The sequence below is a fragment of the Leptopilina boulardi genome, unplaced genomic scaffold (assembly GCF_019393585.1).
Source record: "Leptopilina boulardi isolate dan_hultmark-lab unplaced genomic scaffold, ZJU_Lbou_2.1 LbouV2_255, whole genome shotgun sequence".
Lineage (NCBI taxonomy): Eukaryota > Metazoa > Arthropoda > Insecta > Hymenoptera > Figitidae > Leptopilina > Leptopilina boulardi.
This window is the reverse complement of record NW_026137813.1, coordinates 1,919,206-1,944,756: the sequence shown is the minus strand read 5'-3', so window position 1 is coordinate 1,944,756 and position 25,551 is coordinate 1,919,206. Positions and strand designations below refer to the sequence as shown.

The 25,551-nt window shown below is 25.2% G+C and overlaps 2 protein-coding genes across 2 annotated transcripts in view; one reads left to right on the top strand and one right to left on the bottom strand.

Moving 5' to 3' along the window:
- Positions 1-142: 142 nt before the first annotated feature.
- LOC127280883 (MOB kinase activator-like 3) lies at positions 143-4,881 on the bottom strand. Its single transcript, XM_051304198.1, has 5 exons — positions 4,508-4,881; positions 4,227-4,377; positions 2,279-2,506; positions 2,035-2,150; positions 143-1,439 (listed from the first exon to the last, which is right to left on the bottom strand). The coding sequence occupies exons 1-5, from the start codon at positions 4,550-4,552 to the stop codon at positions 1,296-1,298; spliced, it is 684 nt and encodes a 227-aa protein (XP_051160155.1). The 5' UTR covers positions 4,553-4,881; the 3' UTR covers positions 143-1,295.
- A 1,598-nt stretch (positions 4,882-6,479) lies between these two features.
- Positions 6,480-25,551, top strand: part of LOC127280847 (protein phosphatase PP2A 55 kDa regulatory subunit) — an 82,983-nt gene continuing 63,911 nt past the window's right edge. The window contains exon 1 of the mRNA XM_051304145.1: positions 6,480-6,967. The gene's annotated coding sequence lies outside the window, so the exon portion shown is untranslated. The remainder of the gene's footprint in view (positions 6,968-25,551) is intronic.

Sequence of the window (25,551 nt, the reverse complement as noted above, 5' to 3'; positions counted from 1 at the left end):
TCAATAGTAAACTTGTGAATAAATCATGAGTAATTTATAAAATTCTTTTTTTTTTAACTTAAAACATCATGATTTCGCAATTTTACTATTTTTCATGTAAAATAGAAAAGTTATATATATATAAAGCATCTGTTTCAAAAAAAAAAAAAAATTCGTAAAATTATTTTTATTTTTTTGCATTATACATCAATGTGAGTTGTAAAAAAGAAACTAAATCATTCATTGTTTTTCCACTATTTGTATTTGGCTTATCAATTTAATAAATTTGACTCATCTATACGTTAATTTGATAAGGATAAATTTTTTTTTTTTTGCAATAAAAACAATTGTCTATCATTAAATCAGTATTAAAAAATTCTTTCAAGTCATCTTTATTAAAAAATGTACAAATCTTTTATTAAATCAAATCGCTTTATTGATTTTCTGTTTTTTTTTTGTATAGGTACAAATTTTTATTGTATATTAGATTGTTGCGTAACTTCTTTTTTTTGTATTAAAAATTATAATTACACAATTTTAATTTACTTTGTCTTATTATTTCTAAAATTGAGAAAACCTATAAAAAATAAATAAATTTTAAATTAAAATTTATTAATCAGTGATGAATTTATTATTAAATATTATGCAACAAACTAATTTTCCTTTTTTTTTTTTTTGCCAAAAAATAGATGACAAAAAAGAATGTGTTTTATCATTTTAGAATTGTCTAAAAATAGAACAAAATTTAATGTTGACTAGAACATTTACAAAACGTATTTCCTAAATTTAACAAATATTTTAACAAACACCGATACATATTATGAGCTATAAATTGATTTCATATTAAAATCATTCGAGACTTAAAAAAAAATGCTAAAAATTAATTCTATCATCTATTATTACTTTTACAATTATTTATTCTAATTTAATTAATTTTTACATTATTTGCAGATAAAAATGTAATTATTAATTAAATTAAAATCTAGTAAGTACTTCAAGAAGTTAAATATTATTTTAAAAAAAAGAACAACAATGATAATATTGAATCTAATGCATAATGGAGTAAATTGCTAATGAAAAAAAAAAAAAAAATTGAAAGTAATTTTTATGTACATAGGATTTAATTTTCCATTTTTATATAAATTACGATGCTTTTGTAAAAAATTTAATGAAATTCTTCCTCTCAATATTGTCGTAATTGGCTTATATACGAATAAAATTCGAATAATTTTCAAATTACATAGGAAGCAAGTAGAAAATCATTTACTGCTATAATAAATTTCATTGCAATGATAAAAGTGATTGAATAAAATAAACTATCTTGAATTTGTCACTTCTGTAGTATCTTTACACACTTTGGAAGTCATTTCCGCTAATGGTTCCAATTCTTTGTGATTTATTAATTCAAATTCTGTGACAAAGTAGTAAAAATGCTTGTAACATGTGTTGACATGAGCTTCCTGTATGAAAAAAAGACAATTGTTTTAAAATTAATAGAAATAAGAAACTATCGTCAATAGGGGCTATTCTACTCGCCAAGGGGCTATTTAACTCAGCTACAACTTTTAATTAATAAAAAATAAAATATTTTTCTTTTTCAAATAAGATATTTTTAGTAATTTTATTTGCTGATTTTTTTTTAAATTGTAAACAATTTTTAAACTTTCTAAAATTTTTAATTGAAAAATATTTTATGATATAATTGAATTTGTGAAGAATTTCATTAAAATTATTAAAAATAATTAATTTAGAGAAAAATTTTAGTTAAAAATTTGTTAAATAATTGAAATAAAGAAAATCTGCATTATATACAAAAAAAAAGATGTATTTTGTTTTATTTTGTTTAATTTTGTAAAAAAAAACATTATACTGGATTTTTTTTGAGTATATTAGCCCCGGTTGACGGTAATTAAAATTTTTTAAACAATTACTTAATAGTTTAAGTAATTGTTTGGTATTTTTTATTTAAAATTTCTAATTATTTTGCTTATAATTAAAAATGTGAAATTTTATACTAAAACTATTAAAAAAAGAAATAAATAGAAAATTAATTACCGCTCCAATTGCGACTATTCGATCAAAATGATGAATGTAGACATGAACGAACACTCGGAATAGACGGGTCAAAATTTTTCGACACAGTGGAATAAAAGTTTTCGGAAATGGTACATCTAAAAAAAAAGAAGAAAGGAGTAAAAAAGTGAGTAAATATTTAAATTTACGTTTAAGTATTAAAAATTTTACACATATAACCGTTTATATTTTTGTATTGAAAATAATAAGAAAAAAAAATTTTTACCAGTCGACACTGGGAAGACATTTTCATTATTAATTTGATTTTCAGTCCAGTCCATTAGAAGATTAACATATTGTGGTGCCGGTAAGGCTGTTGGTTTTTTATATTTTTCACCATCAGCCCACAAATATTCAAATCTTGCCCCACCACTCATTGTTGGACATGACGCAGAATCACAATATTCAGAAACTGTTCCATATATGAGATTTATTCTATTGAAAAAATCGACCACTGTGAAATATAAAAATTAATTATTTAATTATTAAATACCTACATATAAAAATTAAAATATTTTATTTCCCCCCCCCCAAAAAAAACTGTTTAATTCATTATTTTTATTTCCCCCTGTAAAAAGTATTTTTAATTAAATAAATAAATTTACACTATAAATCAAAATGACGTAATAATAATTTACTCGAAATTTTTTATTTTTCTGAATAATTTTATTTAATTATTAAATTTTTCTGAATTTTTATTCAACTTATTTAATTTCATTTTCAATGATTTTAGGCCTCGGATTGACTTTAAGGCACAAAAAAGTCGTTTTAGTTAATTAAATTTATATTCCAAAAAAATAAATGAACCAAATGTTCTGAACGTTCAAATGAACGAAATATTTTTTTAAATCTATAAATTATCAAAAATTATGATGTCAATGTAAAATAAAACAGTATATTAAACAATTATTAAAATAATAATTTCTTTTTAGATATTTAAAACAAAATTTTGTAATAAAAATCTTACTTAAAGAAGTTGCAAAAAAAAATTTCGTTCATTTGAACGTTCAAAACTTTTGGCTCATAAAAAAAATCGATTTTTTTATTTTAACAAAATTTAATTGATTAATGACGAAGCTAAAGTACGCAACGTTTATATAAACGATTTTTAAAGGAATAATTTTTTAAAATAAAAAATTCTATAATATTTTGCTTAAAAAATATTTCTTGTAGTTTTCATTAATCAACAAATTATAAAAAAATATTTTTTAGGCAAAAACTTATATAATTTATCATTTAAAAAAATTATTTCTTTAAAAATCGTTTATATAAACGTTGCGTACTTCAGCTTCGTGATTAATGAATATTTTACTTTAAATAATTAATGTTATTAGATATTAAATTAATTTTATTAATTCTGTAATGAGAATAATTATTTTATAAGAATATTATTAAAAAAATATATTTATAAAAATAATTAAATTTCAAAAGATTGTATTAAATTTCAGACAATAATTATAAGTGAGAAATTTTTTTGTGATTTCTGTTGATGAAGAATTTATTAGAAATCACATAAAAAAATTGAATTCCAAAAGTTTTTAATTGAAAAATACTGTCAGATAATTGAATTTTCGAAGAATATTAGAAAAATCATTAATAATAATAATAATTGAAATTTTTGCAAATAATTAAATTTCAAGTGATTTTGAATTAAAATTTTTTAGTAATTTTATTTGCTAATTTTTTTAAAATTATAAACAATTATTAAATTTCATAAAAATTTTAATTAAAAAATATTTTTAGATAATTGAATTTATGAAGAATTTCATTAAAATTATTAAAAATAATAATAATTTAGTGAAGATAAAGAAGATCTGCATTGTATACTAAAAAAGACGTATTTTGTTTAAAAATTTTGTATTAAAATGTAAAAAAAAGTCGAGAAAACGTTGCATTTTATTAAAATAATTCGAAAAATATCGTATTTTTGAAAAAAGTCGTATAATTCGAGGCCTGTGATTTTATACATATCATGAAATTTAAAAAAAAAAGAGGGAAGAACGAATTATAAGAGATAAAAATATTTGGAATTATGTAGGTAAATTAATAAATTAAAACATTTTCTGCTTTGTCATAAAAAGAAATATGAATATTTTTATCATAGACACAAAGTAAAAAAGCAAATCCTATCAAGAAATTATTATTATTTTTTTTTATTTATATAAATATCTTACCATGAACAGCAATCCAATCGCTTAAATCTTCTCCAGGTGGCAATTTAACGACGGCGCGTAAATTAATACCGGAATTAAGAGAAGCTTGTGCTTGTTTATGTAAAGAATATCTTAATGTACCATGGGCAAATTTCTTTTTAGGTCTGAATGTCTAGAGACAAAATCAAGAAAAAAATACTTTAAATTGAAATATATTATGTAAAAAAAATTAAAATTTTCAACAATATAGAGGTTATGTTATCATGCTCGAAAAACAAATTACAATGATTTTTTTCACTTACCTTTCCTTTTTGAAAGAAATCAACGAAACCACTAAGTGCAGCCATATTATTAATTTGAGAATTACACTTTAATGTTAATTTCTGTAAATTTATGCCATTTGTTTGTCAAAGACAGGTATTTGTCAACATTCAACGAGATTCACTAAACATATATACTAACACAGTATAGAAAACAATTTTTTTTAACAGCGCAAGTCGGAATTATTTTTTTAAATTGTCGTATCTAAAAATATGATTTTCGCTTTTTTAATCAAATCAAATAATGAAAAACTGAATGATATTGTAGCACTTTTTTCAAAAAAACATTTTAATTTACAAATTAGGCAACAACTAAACGACTTTGTTGAGCAACGAGAAGGCAACCAGATGTACACATATATATGTAACATCAGTGAATTATCGTAAGTGTAAGGTAGGTTGCAGATATACAGGGGGATCAAATTTTTTTAAAAAATCAGTTATTTATAATATAATATTTATTCTCAATATAAACAAATTATAGTACAATAAAAACTAATGAGTTTTCGATTAATTTTAATTGTTTCAAATTGTAAAAAAATAATTGTAAATGTAAAAAAAATCTATAATTCTAAATAAGAATCCAATCAAAATTATACTGACAAATTCGTCGAATTTAATTATTTCTCAATAATGAACAAATTTTTTCACCAACACAAATTAACTGAAAATTATTTAATAATAAAATTTCACAGATTAGTTAAATTTTCCTTTTTGTAAACTTCTCAAAATTAAAATAGTAAAATTTCATTAATTCAATTCAAACAATTCAAAAAAGAGCATATAAATATATTATATTATCAAATATCAAATTATTTGTGGCTTATAAATTTTTTTCAATATTTGGCAAAAATCTCGTTTGACATAAAATCATTTGAAATATAAATCTCATTTATATAACATAATTTGTATTTGTCAATAAAATAGTTACATTTGTAATAAATTTCCCATTACATAACAATCATAAAGCATAAATTTCACTCGACATAAAAATATTATAGTACAATTTTTATTTGGCATAAAATTAATTTGGCATAAATATCATATTTATGCTATGTTAGTTTTATGCCAAATGAAAATTTATGTCAAATTAGAATTATGCAAAAAAAAAAGCAGATTGATAACAAACGATATTTATGTCAAGTGGGATTGTTGTCCGGTGAATTTTATGCCATAAGTTTGATTTTTTGTAACGGAAAAAAATTTATGCCAAATAAGAATTTATAACCTACATTTATGTCAAATTAATTTCTATGTCCAATTTCGATTTATGCCAATTTCGATTTATGCTAATTTCGATTTATGTCAGATAAGAATTTATAAACGATATTTATGTCAAAAAAGTTTTATGTCCAATGAGATTTATGCCAATTTCGATTTATGCCAAATAAGAATTTGTAAACGATATTGAAGTGTCAAAATGAGTTTTATGCCATGTTCGATTTATGCCAAATAAAAATTTATAAACGATATTAAGATATTATTAACGATATTATTATATTATTATTATTTTTTATTTTTGTGTCGAGTTTTATGTTGAATCCACAATAGACAATTTTTTCTTAACCTATAAATAGCTTTCTTCAGATTGCCAATGCAAAAAAAAGTGCGCATCGATTAAAAAAAAAAAAAATTGTCTATTGTGGATTCAACTTTATGTCAAATTTTGTGTCAAATCATTTGATTTCTAATGAATTTTATGCCTGTAATGAGTTTTGGTAAAATTTCTATCAAATCATTATATATGAGAGATATTTATGTCGAGTTTGATTTATGAAGAATAATTTATGACAGAACATTGAAATTCGAGATATGGGAATATTTTTTTATGTCAAAAAAAAAAAAAAAGGTTGAAACAAAAGCTGCTACCCAACAGTGAAGTGAAAACGACCCATCTCTGTTTTGGTACTGTAGTTTTCTACACCCGGTGATCCCGGTAGCGGTATTCAGTAGTAAACATCGGTTCGAGTAAGACGGTTTGATTCCCTATGCGTCTGTGACAGCGCATTACTCTAAACGCACACTTGTGCTTATACTCTCAAATTAAACGAGCGTGTGTGTTTTTTAAATATCACACAAGTTTCTCTGTTATATTTATCTTTCTCTCTTGTGTATGTATGTGTGTGTGTGTGTGTGTGTAGATTATCAAATGCACCTGCTGCATAGGATTCAGAAAACGTGAAAAAGGGCGAGAGTCATGTATAGTATACGAAACGTTAACTATTGTGTCGTTGTTTGTTGACCCCAGGGGCCGGTGTTGGGCGAGGTGGAGTAGTATAGTAATAATATTCTTTTCTTTTGAGAAAAAGAAAAAGTGACGAAAAACAAATAAAGTGAAAATAAAGTCATTGTTTTGAAAATTTTTTATGTGCAATTATTTTTGACTAAAAAAGCCGACGACAAGTTAAAAAAAAAGAGGATTATAAAGCTTCATCTTGCTTGGTAAGTTGATCAAACATATATATATATAGTAAACCTGATACCCACGATTCCGGTTTCGATGCTTCTTTAGGATATAGGCCCTTTACCACAATTGTTAAACGATCTTTTATCCATCGATAAATCATAAATGCAAATTCATTCATTCATATATATTTTCATTCATATATTTTCAGTCATAATAGTATAAATATAAAGTCAATTTTTATTATTGTTTTTTGTATGAATTCTTTTCTAGATAGAACTTTTTTTTTCTTGATATTTGCTCCAGTTGCGAAGGGGCTCCTTTTTGTGTCTTTTTATATTTATTTCTTTTACATTCTTTTTCCGCTTCTTTTTTCGTCTTTCGATTTTTGCTCGCGCAGGAGAAAAGAATAACTGTTATTGTAAATATTGTAGCATGAATATTTCCTATATATACATATGTAGATGTAAATTTTTTTTCAAATAATTTAAAAGATTTTTATTTTGTTAAAGAATTTTTTAAAAAAATGTATATAAATTTTAATGTCTTTTTTTTTTATATTTTCAACGATTGAAAATTTTTTACGCGGAAAATAATCAAAATTTTAAATTGTACAAAAATAAATGTTTTTTTTTTGATTGAATGTTTGAATATTAAAATATACATTTTTAAAGTATTTTTGATTTTATACATAAATTGCGTAGGTAAAAAAAAGTTTCGTACGTGCCGAAAAAATATAATACCTTTTTTTTCTCGAATTTCTGTTAGTTAATATTTAAATGTTATTCCACTTTTTTCTTTTTTTTACAAATATGTTTTAATTTCAATTTAGACATTCAAAATTTAAAAAAATGTTTTTTTTTCATTAAACATTGTTTCAATATTCAACAAATTTTACGTCGATGGAGCTGACAACATTTATATGATCAAAATGATTGGAAAAAAAAAATATTTTTCATTCGAATAATAATAATTAATTTTTTGCTTGCAAAATTTTCATTTAAAAATATTGTTAAATCGAGAAGTGTTGCAAAAACTTTTTATAGACAAAAAATTATAATTTACACAGAAATTTTTTTTTTAAATCGTTAATCATAAACGTATAGTGAACTTCACCAATGTCTAATGAATAATTTTAACTTTTTTTCTTTTATTTTTCTTTTTACTTTTACTTTTGAACAAATATGTACGATAAATTTTGTTGAATTCTACAATTACTAAAAGTTGAATTTTCATGTCTAATTAGAAATTTATCTGAATGTGTATAATTTGTTAATAATGTTAATTTTGAAGTGTAATTGAATTTTCAAACAGTTGTTAATGAATACCAAAGAATATAATAATAATAATATAGTGATGCAGTTAAAATTTGAGAAATTTCTGAAATTGTAATTTAGTTTTGTTTGATGTGCATATGCATATGAAAATTATATAAGCTCAACTAAATTTCAAGTGTTATACTTATTTAATATATATGTACATATATAGAACAAAGGTGGAATAACCGCTTTAAAGTACATAATTAGTCGTCACGATAAATATTGACCTAATGTCTAAAAAGAAATGAAGTATTCCATAAAGCAATAAATTCACAAGGAAAATGTACTTGTACATAATAATTTTTATTAAGCATATAAGGAACTATGAATATCATAATTTTATGTTAATTATTCACTAATAATAATTTTTAATTAATTTAATTTTTATACTATAATAATAATTTTATTTATTTATTTATTTACGAAATAATAATAATATAATTAATAATTAAAATATTACTACTAATAATACAAATTAGATTTTTACGCCCAGATAAATTTTTTATTCGAACCAAATATTATTAATAATTAAATTAAATAAAAAAATTTGTCCCAGAGCTAAATAAATATTTATTTGTTGAAACAAAATTTTAATTAGTTTGAAAGTAATAATTTTATTATTACCAAATATAATATTTAAGTGAAAATTAAAATTTTGTATCTAAAAAAGAGGTGAAAAAAAAAAATTTTCACTCTACTATATATATATATATGAGGCATTCTATTTCAACTCGTTCCACCTTCAAAAGACGATCGCTAGCAGAGCGTTTTTCAAGAGATTTTTATTATATAAAAAAGAAAATAATCTTATAATGTTATACACTATTTCGAAAGAGAATTTAATAATCTTTCGATTGGTCTTAACATTTTTTTAATTTTCTCACAATTTCATACAGAAATCTTGATTTGAAATATAAAACTCATGATATCTCAAAACACCCCCCCTTCAATTTTATTTTAATATATATGAAAATAAAGCTTAGTTTTTCTAGTTTCAAACTCCGTTTGGTTTATCATGGACATTTGTGAGAATTTTTGGATAACAGTGATTCAAAATATCTGTTTTTGAAAACTTTGACACGAAGTATGAAGTTGAATCCTAACCCGCATTCAACCTACGTCACACACGAATTTCATTGTTTTGATAAAAAATCACAACCTGTACAATAATTTATTTGAAATATTTATTTATTTATACAATAATTATCTTTAAATAAATAATTTGAATAAATGTGTTCTAAATATTTTTAATTTAATCTTCTAATAGCTTTTATCTATCATTAGCATAATTTTTATTATTTATAAGAAACAAATAAAAAGCAATATTAGTATACGCAATATTGCGAATTTTTGCACCGTGATAATAATTGTTGCTATATGAGAACAATTTTCTTAATTTTTTGTACTTCTGAGATTTTTAAGCAAGAGTTCTTAAAAAAAGATTTAATGAATCTAAAACAATTTCAGGAACACAAAAATATCACACCTTCATTCCTGTTTCTGAAACACAAATGCTTTTAAAAAAATATTCTTCGTCCGAGGAAAGTAAATTTTTCAAAACTAAATAAAGAAAAAAATTTGTTATTTAAAAATTAGTATTTTTTCAAGGACTATAATTCTTCTGTGTTTAATTTTTGCTGAAATAAAAAATGTTTCGTTTAACCTACAAAAAAATGTCTTTTTTTTCATAAAATAAAAGTATTTATTTAAAATTTTCCTCCAATAATAATTGCATTTAATATTAAAAAATTAATTTGGTGAGTAATTTTAAATTTAAACTTAAAAATCACTTAAAAGCATTTTATTAAAATAAATACGATATTATTAATCCCCTTACAGAAAATTTTTATTATTATAGGTTGCGATTTTTTTTCAAAACAATGAAATTCGTGTGTGACGTAGGTTGAATGCGGGATAGGATTCAACTTCATACTTCGTGTCAAAGTTTTCAAAAACACATAATATTTTGAATCACTGTTATCCAAAAATCCTCACAAATGTCCATGATAAACCAAACGGAATTTGAAACTAGAAAAACTAAGCTTTATTTTCATATATATTAAAATAAAATTGAAGGGGGGATGTTTTGAGATATCATGAGTTTTATATTTCAAATCAAGATTTCTGTATGAAATTGTGAGAAAATTAAAAAAATGTTAAGACCAATCGAAAGATTATTAAATTCTCTTTCGAAATAGTGTATAACATTATAAGATTATTTTCTTTTTTATATAATAAAAATCTCTTGAAAAACGCTCTGCTAGCGATCGTCTTTTGAAGGTGGAACGAGTTGAAATAGAATGCCTCATATATATAATTTTTTTAATACTATCTTCATGAAATAATGAACTTAATTTGTCTACTTCATAAAGCGACGACTTTGCGAAAAGTGTATACAAGATATATATACAGGCTTTTGAACTTTTATGAGGAGAAGACTTTTTTTTCTCTTGAGTTCTTTAAAAATGAATGAATTTAAAAGAATATAATGAAACTGAGATAAAATACACACACATACGAAAATATTAACGAAGCTGAAGTACGCAATGTTTATTATAAACGATTTTTAAAAAAATAATTTTTTAAAATAAAAAATTCTATCATTTTTTGCCTAAAAATTATTTTTTTTATAATTTGTTGATTAATAAAAATTACAAGAAATATTTTTTAGACAAAAAATTATAGAATTTTTTATTTTAAAAAATTATTTCTTTAAAAATCGTTTATATATAAACGTTGCGTCCCAGGTGAAAAAATTAACGTTACTAACGTTACTAATGTTACTAACATTACTAATGTTACTAACGTTAGTACCTATAAAAAAATTAAGAGTTTCTAAAATATATTTTCACAGAAACTTTGCCACTACTTTCCCATTACCACTTTCACTTCCACTTCCACTTAAACTTTTTATAAGTTTCATTCCCATTTCCACTTATACTTTTTCTAATTCTCATTCGCACTTCCATTTTCACTTCTACTCTTTCTAATTCTCATTCCCACTTCACTTCCACTTTTTCTAATTTTCATTCCCATTCCTATTTCCACTTCCAGTTTTTTATATTCATTGCCACAACCACTTTTTCTAATTCTTATTCACACTTTCACTTCGACTTGTTCCAATTTTCATTCCCATTTCATCTTCCACTTTTTTATTTTCATTACAACTTTTTTATATCTTCACTCCCACTTCCATTCCTAATTTTTTAAATTTTCATTATCACTTTCACTTTTTCTAATTTCCATCCATGGTAATTAAAAAAAGTGTAAATGCTTGTGTAAATGGAAATTAGAAAGAGTTTTAGTCGAAATGGCAACAGCTAATGAAAATTAGAAGTGGAAAAAATGGGAGTAGAAGTGGGAATGAAAATTAGAAAAAGAGAAGTGGGAATAAAAATTAGAAAAAGTGGAAGTGGTAATGAAAATAAAAAAGTGAAAGTGGAAATGGAAGTGCGAATGAGAATTAGAAAAAGTGAAAGTAGAAACGGTAATGAAAATTCGTAATATTATAATTATCTTATAAAAGTAGTATATATATATATATATGGGGCAAAAATTTCTCAAATGGTTAAAAATAAAAAATGTGAACAGTGAATTTTTTGAAAAATCGTGACATACAATAACATAAAAAAAATTTGACTTTTATGTTTTCGAAAGGTTTTTTTCTACTTTTTTGAATGTTGTAAATTTTTTTTAAAAAATTTCAAAATTTAACACTTTTTTGGGAAAATCAAAAATATTTTTGCTTTTTTTTTTTTTTTTAAAAAAAAACCTTTTTTATTTCTTCTTCTTTTGTATTAAAATATAGTTTCAATTCAAAAAAAAATTGTCGTTTTTTTATTAACTTTTATTAATTATAATTAATTAATATCTTGAAAACAAAGAAAAAACATTTTTTTTTCATTTCTGTGTATTAAAAGTATTGTATATGCTTTTCTTAAGAGAAAAGAAACAAAAATAAAAAAGGTCCTTTTTCGGAAAAAAAATAGTGAAACATATTTTTGATTTTCAAAAAAAGTGTTAGATTTCGAATTTTTTTAAAAATCTTTCACGCCTTTCGAAAAAGAGCAAAAAAAAACCTTTCATAAACATATATATAAAGTTAAAATTTTTTTTAATTTAAATATTTTTTGATTAAAAATTTTTTTTTTTCATTGAATCACTTGAAGAATTTTGACCCATATATAAGTAGTATATGAATTTAAAAATGAATAATTCAATTTCACTTTTTTTTAATGTACTGAATGCAAAACAAAAAAATTTTTTTTTTTTTTGCTCTTACAGAAAATTTACGTTAAAAAAAGGAGCAGTGGTGTTATGGTTGTGTGTAAATATCTCAGTTTTCATCCATTGTGTAACGTGTGTTAATAACCGCGTGGGTATACTTATTGCACACAACAATTATTATTGTTTGCTATGCAGAGAAATTTATTTTATTTCTTTGTTTTCCCGTCATATATACACTGCGATTCTATATATTATTACCACTGCGTGAATGTAAAACGGAATAATTGAAAATTGTTGCACCTTATCAAAAGTGTACAAAAAAAAAAAGAAAATCTTATACACTGCAAAAAACTTTTATTTGATTCAAATAATAAAGACGCATGAATAATGCCTATAAAAATTAATTTTTTAGAATTTTCATTTGATAGAATTATCTTTGAGCCGAATTTTTATTTGTTTACATAAACAAAATCTCCACCTGGAACAGCGATAGTTTCACTAAAACAGCGAAAGTTTTCGCTATTGTAGAGAAACATATCGCTCTTACAGATAAAGATTTTTTTCCGTGTTTGAATTATTTTTTGACAGAATTACCATTAAAATTTTTAATATATTACTGATTAATTAGTAAATAATTAATTTTAATTTGATTAATTAGGGTCAGTTGGAGTAAATGGGGACAAAATCGCAATTTTTCACAAATTACCTAAGTTTCTTCCTTTAAAAGGTAATATTTGCGGATTTATTTTTTTTAAGTTGTTATTTTTACGTTCCCAGGATTAATTTTATGCAGCAGAAAAAAATTTAGATAAGCTTTAAACGCATGAAATTGACTGTCCCCATTTACCTCAAAATTTAGAAAATTTCATAAAATTTGGGGTAAATGGGGACAGCATATAGTTTCTAAGAAAGTTTAAAAAAAAAAAGTTTTCGTATTAAGGGATGAAAAAACTTGAAAAAAAATAATTATTAAGGCCATGTGTGAAATACCCACGTGACCCCCATGCAAAAAACATGGTATCGTATTACCAAGTTTACTCTAAAATGGTAAAGAATTTTTGGTTGAAATTTGTAAAATATGATAGAGAATAGCATTCAGAATGGCGCTGTTCTCGGTTTGAAGCACAATTTTTCGTTTAAGTATTAAAAATAAAAGTTTGAAAATTCCCATTTTTGAAGGAAAGTTGAAGTCAGCATGGCGGGGGTACACACAGACGTCGCGTGAATGTATCAGTGGTCCAGGAACTAGCGCCAATTCGACTTAGTGGACGCTCAAAGAAATAACAAAAACCTATTAATTCCACTATTAATTACTTTTTTTTAATTATTTCGCATTCAATTACAGTAAATAAGTAGAACGGCCCAATTCCTTCAACCCTTTTTTATCATTCCTCAAAATTTCAACCCGAAATTTCTTCTTATTTCCGAGAATACTTGGAACTACCAAAAAGTGTCTTTGTCTCACATGGCCTTAAATTAACAACTTCTTTTTAGATATTTTGAACAATATTTTGTAATAAAATTCGTACTTAAAGAAGTTGCAAAATTGATTAATTAAATTAATTAATAAAATATGAATAATTAATTTTAATTTTACAGATTTTTCATATTACAGAATTTTTATAAATAACTAAAAATTAATTTTTTAATCTGAATTTTGCAAATTTAGATTTTACAAACAATTTCAGTTTAAATTAAATGATTAATCTTAATAACGAAAATTAACCAGAAATTTATTATATTTTATATTTATAATTTATTATCTCTAAATTTGAATTAGTGAGAATTTTTACTACTATCCAAATCTGAATTAGTAGTTTTCTACTAATGAAAGAGTGCGTATTCGTTTAGCAATTAAATTAGTAACAGTTTTGACTAATTTGTAGTAAAAAACTACTAATTGATAGTAGAAAACTACTAATTCATGGAGTAAACTGTAGTTTTTACTATTTCAAATTAGTAAACCGATTTACTCCATGAATTAGGAGTTTTTTACTATCAATTAGTAGTTTTTTTTACTACAAATTAGTCAAAACTTTTACTAATTTAATTGGTAAACGAATACGCACTCTTTCATTAGTAGAAAACTACTAATTCAGATTTAGAGAGTAATTTTTAGTCATTTTTCACTATAAAACTTTAGTAAGAAGAAAAAATGTTATATTACTAAAGAAATTAAGTAAAAATTGCAGTGAAACAAAAAAAATTATTTGATTCAAATAATCGGTTACTTGACTATTATCAAATAAATATTTATTTGTATATGAAATATTTATTATTTGAGTCAATTAAATGGTATTTGATTCAAATACAGAAATTATTGGTTCAAATATAGTTTATTTAATTTAAATAAAAATTATTTTGGTTCAAGTAAATATGTATTTGATAATATAGTCAAGTAACCGATTATTTGAATCAAATAAATTGTTTTTTCGCAAGGTGCAATTATTATTATTATTATTATTATTATTATTATAATAATAATAATAATAATAATAATTTGCAAATTTAGATTTTACAAACAATTTCAGTTTAAATTAAATGATTAATCTTAATAACGAAAATTAACCAGAAATTTATTTTTTAAATATTAATTTTTTAAATAATAATTTCGCAAGGTGCAATTATTATTATTATTATTATTATTATTATTATTATAATACTATACTATTATTTGCAATATTTATATTTTCTTAATATAACAGTGACACTTTTATAAAAGGAAACATTCTTCACTGGAAGAAAATAAATAATTATTTAGTTTGTTTGTCACTTTTTCCTTGAGTCGTAAAATATATTTATTTAATTTATGTTCATAAAATTTTTTTTCTCTGTGTGTAATTAAGAAATGTGTGAAAATTAATTAATTTTTTTTTCAACAACATACATATACTATTATTATATTCAAATGTGTAATTATTTAAAAATGTTACAATTCTAAGAATTTTTATACTAACTATATTAAAAGCGTTTGTATATGGTATAGTGTATAACTGTCAATTGTTTAAATAGGAAACACTTTGTGTATATAATTACGCGTAATCGAAAACGAGATATAAATTTAACAAGACGAGTAATTTTCCTTGAATTTCATATATTATTTAATGCAAAAAAAAAAAAAATTAATTCAAGTTTTGTCAAAATTATTTTTACTTTCTTATATATAGAGAGAGAGACATATTTCGATAATGATCAGTAACCCTGTATAGAATTAATGAACTTTTTCATATTGTATATTTGAATAAATTATAGGCACATTCATTATATATAAATAACATTTTTATTGACTTGTTGGTTGGTTCAAAAAAAAAAAAAGAAAGAATTTCTTGTTTTTCAATTTGATTTAAAAAATTTCCACTGCAAAAAATATTCTATTAATTTTGTTCTTGAAAATTTTTAAAAAGAACATTTGTAAATATTATGTATATGCAAAAATGTTGTATTGTTTATAATTTTGATTATTTTTTTAATATTTTATATTACGCTCTTATATATGTATTTTATAAAGATCAAAGTCAAACAACATTATAATGTAAACTAAAATAAATAATTTATTCATTCATCAGATATATTTTAAGGTAGATGAATCAGTAGAAAGAAAGAAATTTCTTATAATATATATAGGTACCTATATAAATTGGCATAAACTGAAAACTCTTTCGATTGCAAAAGAGAGATAAGCCATGCTTTCACTTTATTCTTTCAATATTTAAAAAGCACTACTGTGGTTTTTCTATATTAATATATAATTAAAATAGAATGAATAAATTTTAATTTATCTTCATCATTCAATTTTTTTTTTGAACTTTAAATAATTGGATTTTTTTACACATTTTAAAGCTTATAAAATGAAATTAAATTTTTTTTTAAATTTGCAATTAGTAAAAATTTTAATTAATTTGAATCAGTGACTCACTTTTTGCTTTTGAATTAGATAAATTTTACTAAATCAAAAGCAAAAAGTGAGTCACTAATTCAAATTAGTTAAAAGTTTTACTACCCAGACAGAAATCGACGACCGGTTTGGTACCGGGCCGGTGTCGAAGGCGGACTTGCCGGTACCGGCGGAAGTCCTGCATTTCCGCCGGCTCGTAGCTGGTCCAGTCAACAATGATAACTCGATTAATGTCCGGCCCAGTCGCTTATTAGTACCGGGCCGGTATTAATAAACAACCGGTATGGCATCAGGCCGGAACTAATATTCAACCAGTTCGGTACCGGGTCGGTATTAATAAACAAACGGTGCGGTATCGGGCCGGTACTCATAAATACTGTTTTAATGCCGATTTAAAACCGGTAACACGACCGGCGAATTACTGGGGCAGTGGAAGTTTAGGTACCAGCCCGGTATCGACATTCACACCGGCTTGTAGCCGGTCCAGTCAACAATGATAACTCGATTAATAACCGACCCAATCGTTTATTAGTTCTGGGCCGGTACTAATAAACAACCTGTGTGGTACCGGTCCGGTTAAACAAAAAAAAATAAAAACATTATAACACTTTTCTGCTGGCGTAATGCTGGCATGGTATCTGTTTATTACATTATGTACATATGTGTATTATTATTAATTTAATCATTATTATTTCTTAATTAATATCAGTATATAGAATGCTGAAACAGAGTTATAATTAAAAACACCATAAACAATTAATTAAAATTTGAAGACACAAGGAATTGAACTCCGGACCCTGAGGCTGCAAAGTCGATGCCACATCCACTAACCTAAACCTGCTTGTGAAAAGTAACTGCAAAGTGAGCTTATCAACTATAACTGCGGGTAATTTCAAACTTTATTAAACGGAATACAAATAATTTTATATACACTAGAGTCTCCGAAGAGAGGACAGAAAGAGTCTTGGACCTCTCTACGGAATTCGTCCTTGACGCCGAAAATTGTAAACACTCCAGGGCCGTATATCGTATCACAGAGATGTGTTTTTTTTAACAGAATACATTCTGTTACGTATGTAAAACACTACGCGAGAAAGGTACACTAAAAACAAACGCTCCTGAGTTCACGTTCCTCTTTCTGATCCCGCCCATCTCTTCCCCCCTCACTCCTTACCGCGCCGCGTCACTACTTAGTCCTCTCTTCAGAAGTCCTCTCTTGGGAGACTCCAGTGTATACTTATATCATATACTTACGAATCATAAAAGAAAGTTTCTTACCTTTGTTTCAAGACGTATCAGACAAGTAATTTTCTTTCTTTTAAATAAATACTTTGGTGGTGTAAAAGCGGACTACAATGTCGGTACCGGGCCGGTACACCCAAAAAAAAGTAATCTTAAATTTAGAGGAAAATTCCTCTTCTAAAATCCTCTGAACATTTCCTCTTAAAATACGAATATTCCATTTCACTGTAGAATATTTTTATTCTTTGTTGTAATGGAACAAGGACAAAAGGAGTACTTTTGCATTTTCCTCTTCAATTACGATTTTCCTGTTTAAATTTAGTATAATTATTTGAAAAAAGGAAAAATAAATACATGATATCGATTACATTTTTTTCCTGTTTGACATTTGCGCTTTTGTTTTTCGAAACTGTCAATTTTCGTATTTTGTCATAATAGTGTTGTCTTATAAATCGAAAGACAAAAATGGAAAAGAGATTCGAAGATGTACTAAATGATTTAAATCTGGGTGGATATATTGAATGGAGGTATAAATACAGAAAATTTAACCTCTCGATGAATCTTCATTTCTTACTAATTTTCTTAAATATTTGCGTCGAACTTCTTTGATATTTGCAACTGGCTATAGCATTTTTTATTATTATTGTAATTAAATCTAATGTATTGATGCTCAGCAAACAACAAGAAATTTTTTTCAGAAATGTTTAATTAAAAACCAATATTTCATTCTTTATTCTAGGAATCTATTATAATTTACCTTTTTTGAATGTAAATAATTAAATCTTATTAAATATTTATTATATTATTCAAATTTAAAAAAAAATTATTGGTTCTCTAGGCATTAATAACACTAGGAATTTTTTTGTTGAGGTTTTGATATCAACATTTAATTCAATGTGTCAAAACTGTACTTTATTATCAATACATAACCATTATTGTCTAATAATTTATTCAAAACCTGTGTATTACGGTTATTTTCAACTTGTCAAAATATTAGAATATTATTCTTCCTTTAAGAGGATTTTTTCGAGAGGAAAATCCTTCTAAAATAAGATTATTACTTTTGATACCAAAATTAAGAGGAAAATATGCATTACATTTAGAGGAATCCTCTAGAATGAAGATTACTTTTTTTAAGGTGTACTAATATTGCTGCTAGCATAAATACTTAGAAGCTAAAAATGCGGACACTGATGTCGGTACCGGGCCGACGCCGAGCCGGTACTAATGTTACTGCCGGCATAAATACGTTGGTGGTGTAAAAGCGGACTTCAATGTCGGTACCGGGCCGGGCCCGGGCCGGTACTAATATTGCTGCCGGCATAAATACTTTGGTGGTGTAAAATCGGACTACAATGTCGGTACCGGGCCGGAGCCGGGCCGGTACTAATGTTACTGCCGGCATAAATACTTTAGTCGTGTGAAAACGGACTACAATGTCGGTACCGGGCCTGTGTCTGGTCGGTGGTTTTTCCACTACCGGCCCGGTACCAGTTATTGTCACCGGTTCATGTCCACATTTACCGGCGGCCCGGTACTTTGCCAATTGTCATTTATCATCCGGCCCGGCACTATTTTTCCGGTACCGGTATATATCCGACTTTACGACCGGACCGGTGACACACCGGTCGTAGACATCGGTAAACCTCCGCCTTTTCTGCCTGGGTAATTCAGATTTAGAAAGTGGTTCTCCGTGAAAATAATTTTTTTTTTGTTTTATCAACAGTTTTATTGTAATCACAATAATTTCGAATTTTTATACGAACAAAAAATTTGTTGCACAAATCAAATTTGTTATTTCTATATATTAACAATTTAATTAATAATAATTTTTCTCCGTGTGCGTAAATTTTAGATTTCAATTTAGTTTTTAATTATTTGAAATTCAAAATGGCGGATTCAATATGGAGGTTACATTTAAAAAAATAAAAATCATTCGGATTAATGCACTGAAGTCTAAAATTATGTTTTGAAAAAAATATTCAAAAGTATAATAATAATAATAACCAAAGCATCACATGCAAAACTATATATAAATGAGCGTTTTTGTAATATTTATCATAATCATAAAAATGTATATATGATTAACTTAAACTGACTAAAATAGTATAAAATGTTTATGCATCTTTTGGAATTATTATACGGCCATAAGAAATCAAGACATAATTAATATTCAAAAAACGTTTATAATCCATTTATACTATTTTTGTTGTTGTATTTTTCCAAGATGTTTAAAGATGATGATAATAGTTAAATTTTTAAGGATTATTTACACAGTACTTTACGTTTAAAAAAAAATTAATTTATAAAAATTAAAAAAATTGGTACTAAATGAAAAATTTTAGAAAATTTTAAAATTTTACTTTTAAAAATTAAAAACGTACTACTTAAAAAATCAGTTATAATATACAAAATATTATTAATCATTTGATAAGGTTTATCATTTTTCAACATTCCATTCCGGACTTTTAATTTCATTAATCATAATAAAAAGACATTTTTTTGACATTTTCTGTTCATTCAACTTTCCAGGGTATATAGCTATATATACAAATCATATAAGTCAAGGAAAATTTTTCTTGTCTGGGAAATGACAAGGAAAAAACATTTTTGTCAGGAAATTTGGGAAAGTGACATGAACGTTCAAATGAAAAAAATAATTTTTTTGAATTTATAAATTATCAAAAATTATGATGTAAATGTAAAATAAAACAGTAAATTAAACAATTATTAAAATAATAATTTCTTTTTAGATATTTAAAACAAAATTTTGTAATAAAATTCGTACTTAAAGAAGTTGCAAAAAAAATTTTGTTCATTTGAACGTTCAAAACTTTTGGCTCATAAATTGAATAAATTTACAAAGAATATCAATTATATAAATGATAATTACATTAAATTATATAAATAAACATAGTTATATGTTGATGCGTTATAATGTTAAAATAAGATAAGATTAATAAGTAATAATTAATTAGAATTAAAAACTCCTTAAACTCGAAATAAAGAAGATTATTTCAATTAAAGGTATTTTATATATACACATTAAAAAATTAAAAATAAATTATTATTATTATTATTATTATAATTCGCAGATTTTGAATTTATAAGAACCTAATTTTAAATTCTTAAATGACATACATGTTTGAGACCAGTTTTTCAAAGAATCATTGAAATTTTTCTTTATATTAATTTAAAATAAAAATTATAGGAATTTATTTTATTAATGATAATTTTAAAATTATTTCACTTTATAAGTGAAGGATAAATAATGTAAAGATTTAATGTTTCTGGATTAAGTTATCCATGACGTTTCAATCTGCAGTTCAATTTATTTATTATGCAGTTGTATAGACATTCTGAAAGATCAAAGAGGAAGGTAGCCTTTTGAATATAATGCTATATGTCGAAAATTGGAAGTATGCCACTTAACAATCAGTTCCAATAAATGAAATAATAATAATAATACAATTATTTAGTCTACTGGAAGTTATAGTATGAATAACTATAATAGAATAATAATAATTAATTGTCATTAAGAAAACATTCTTTGTATACCTATTCTATACATACATTCAAGTTTTATAATTCTGAATAAAAGTTTTTTTTCGCGAATTTCTAAAAGAAAAAAATTATTGAGAAAAAATTAACTTGAAGAAAATTTATTTCATCCAAATAATCGCAGTTTTTTTCGAGTCAATTTATTTCTAATTTTGATTTTCATAAACTTTCAAGAAATTAATCTTTTTATAGAAGCCAGTTACCACCGAATAACTTTAATTATGCCAAAGTAATGCATATCATTTCACGGTGAGCTTGGATGAAGTTCAACCCAAAAGTTAATGAACATCGCCATTTTCTTTTGGATATTCTTTAGGGAGTTCTTCTGGTTATTTTAAGACCAAAATGAAAATAATCGATGGAAGGATCGAAATAAAAATTACCTTGATTTTTATCTTTTTTAATAGTGCACGGAAAAAACAAACTAACTATTTTAGCACCAAACTGCTTTATCCTTTATTAGTATGCAATTTCGTTTACCTATTAAAGTATGAAATAATGCTTTTTTAGTTTAAAGTAAGTCCATACTAAATAAGTATAATGGTTATACTCTTTTAGTAATAGTGACGTACTTTAAAAGCATAAAGTTGATGCCCGCGAAGTACGACATATAGTCTACCTAAAATAGCAAGAGCTTCTTCCTTTTTAGTGTATAAATTCTTGCAACCTGCGTTTTGGCCACGCCTCCTTCTCCTTCCAACCATTGATATATCGATATAGGCCAAAACGCAGGTTGCAAGAATTTATACACCAAAAAGGAAGAAGCTCTTGCTATTTTAGGTAGACTATATGTCGTACTTCGCGGGCATCAACTTTATGCTTTTAAAGTACGTCACTATTACTAAAAGAGTATAACCATTATACTTATTTAGTATGGACTTACTTTAAACTAAAAAAGCATTATTTCATACTTTAATAGGTAAACGAAATTGCATACTAATAAAGGATAAAGCAGTTTGGTGCTAAAATAGCCCAAGTAGAAATGTGCCACTGGCATAGTACTGACCCAACACTGCCAGTCAGTATAATAGTACTGACTGCCGTACTGGGCCAGTAGTGGACCAACCCTGGCTGGTAACGCTGTCCAGTACTGATTTTGTCCCGCTCACCAGTACTAACGTAGTACTAGAATAATACTGGCATAATACTGGCAAAGTACTCATCCGGACTTAAAATCTCACTTTTTTACAAAATGCTAAAACACGCTTTCCAATGCAAATTTCATCCTTATTAGCTTATTACTCCCATTTTTACCACGAACAGGTAATGTGAAGCCAATAATAGTTAATGTTATTTAGAATATATAAAATATTATTAACAATAAAGAATTAAAATAATAATTATCATTTATATTAATTAAATTATTTTATTTTTAATAAATTATTTTACAAAAAATAATTTGTGTTGTAAATTTTTTTATTTTTTTAAATTCATAATATTTAATTATTTTTACTTTGCACTTATACTTAATTTAATAATTATTTAATAATTGATATTACACATGAACAAATATTGTACTTTTAACACTTAAAACTAAGAACGAAAAATCTCGCACGCATGGGGGATCGAACCCTAAACCCTTAGAACGCAAGTCAGATACGCATACCGCACAGCCGCGCTGGCTTGAAGTGCTGACTTGAAGTAGTTCACCTAATACAAAAGTTTTGATTTCAAAGTTTGTATTATCTATTGATCACGAAAATAAAATGAATTTATTCTTAAATTTTTTAAACTCACAAAATTTTTTCAATTTTTACAAAGATTTAATGAAATAAAACTGGATATCAATTTCAGTTAAATATTTTTAATAAATTATTTTTACCGTAAATAATATTAAAACAGACCAAAATGATTGATGAATTACATAATTAAAAATAAGTTAATAAAAGACGACTGTAAAATATGAATGGTAAAAAATTTTTTAAATTTAATATTTAATTATTAATAATAATAAAAATTACAGTGAAAAAATTACATTTGCTTTATTTTTAAAACTATTAGAAAAAAATTCTCAACTTATTGTTATTGTATGCATGATACAGTAGAACATGTACATGTCTGTCAAATTGGCAGGTAAGTTAGGTTATATTAGCCATGTGAAGTCTGATTCAGACATCTTGCTCTTTGGAAGTACTATTCGTTTGGTTGGATTACACAGCCCCACAAAAAAAAAGTGTCGTGCGCGGCAGACCAGACTAGTCATTTCCCATGTATTTTGACGCGCTGAACACGAATCCGAAGTCCGTTTTGCTCCATCACGTCAGGATTTTTTTCTAACCTCCAAAAACCTGTCGGATTTTGAGAGGTAGGCTATTTTTTTAAAAAATTGATGGATTTACTTCAAAATTGGTATCTAGGGGTTTTTTGGGTCGCTGATGACGAATTTGAAGTTAGATTTTCAAAATTCAAAATGGCGGCTCCAATATGGCGGACAAATTTTGTAAAAATTGATGGATTTACTTCAAACTTGGTATCTAGGGGTTTTTTGGGTCGCTGATTACGAATCTAAAGTTAGATTTTCAAAATTTAAAATGGCGGCTCCAATATGGCGGACGATATCGACCCTTCAAAGGTGATAATTCCGCCCTTACACACGAAACTAGGAGCAATTAAACAGTTTGTCAAAGCCTTAGATAAAAAAGGAAACTGTTTCAAATACCTGGAACAAAAGTTCCCAGAAATCTCTGATGCGAAACTAAAAGAAGGGGTTTTCGACGGACCACGTATTCGCAAATTGTTAAAAGATGAGCAATTTATCACCAAGATGAATAAAAAGGAGAAAGCCGCATGGCTTAGTTTCAAAGCAGTTGTCGGAAATTTTCTGGGTAATCACAAGAGTGAAAATTGGGAGCAAATAGTTAGTGATATGATTAAAAACTTTGGTAAGTTAGGATGCTTAATGAGCATAAAGTTGCATTACTTATAGACTCGCATCGGGATCAATTCCCTGAAAATTTGAGAGATTACAGTGAAGAACAAGGAGAACGATTCCATCAAGATCTGAAAGATTTTGAGCGTCGTTATCACGACACTTTTTTTTGTGGGGCTGTGTTACCCACTCTCTAAATCTGAATTAGTAAAAATGTTTACTAATTTAAATTAGTGACTCACTTTTTACTTTAGAATCAGTTAAATTTTACTGATTGTTAGTAAAAGTTACTAATATTTTACTAATTGAGAAGCAAAAAGTGAGTCACTAATTCAAATTAGTAAATTTTTTACTAATTCAGATTTAGAGAGCAAATTGTATGGCAGTAACAGTTCCATGTTAATTCAGTTATATGATATGACAGAAACAGCAAGAATTATGGCAGTAATAACGAAAAATTTCTTTCAGTGTACTAAATGCTAACAATATATAAAATTAAGTACAAGAATGTATTCTAATTTTAAGAATATTACATACTGAATTTAAGTATAAAATATTCTAAAATACACAGAAAAAAATTGTTCGTGAAACTTTCGTAAACTAGTTGTTTACTTTTGGACGGGCCCAAAGTTTGGAAATCTTTCATTAACATTTTCCAAGATTTCACGAACTTTTTTTGTGCGCGTGCGCAGACATTGATTGTTATGAAGAGAGTAATGAACGTTCGTGAAATCTTGGAAAAAGTTAATGAAAGATTTCCAAACTTTGGGACCGTCCAAAAGTGAAAAACTAGTTTACGAAAGTTTCGCGAACTATTTTTTTCCGTGTAGGTTCCAAGCATATATTCTAAATTTCAGAATATTTTTCTTTCGGTGTATATCTGATAAAGAGTTCAAGATCTAATGGAGTGTTCTGTAAATAAAAATGAAAACACAAGATGCAGTTTACATCTGGCATATATATTGTATATATAGATATATATAAAGTGCATATGTACCTATATATAAAATCTGTAAAGCTTTACTTATAAGAACAAAAACAAACAAAAACTTTATATGTCTGCTATAAGCTTTTAGTGCTTTTTTATCCTTATATTGTTGTGTCTCAGAAAAAGATTTTTTTTACAAAGGAATTCCAAAAATAACATTTTTCAATTTCCATTTCTTTGTTGCATTGTCTTTATTTATATATCGCTATAGAAACATGCGAAAATTTTAAATCTATACCGAAAAAACATTCTGAAATTTAAAATACATATATACTTGGTACCTATTTTAAAATATATTTTATACTTAAATTCAGTATCTAATATATTCTAATATTAAGAATATTATATACTGAATTTAAGTATAAAATATTCTAAAATAGGTGCCAAAAGTATATATTTTCTACACGCATAGAAAAAAAGTTTGCCGTGGCAGCAAACTATTTGCTAACATATCAAATTGTGTTAGCTAATCTAGGGACATCGAACAAATTTACTGTGACAGTTAATTTTTAAAAATTAAG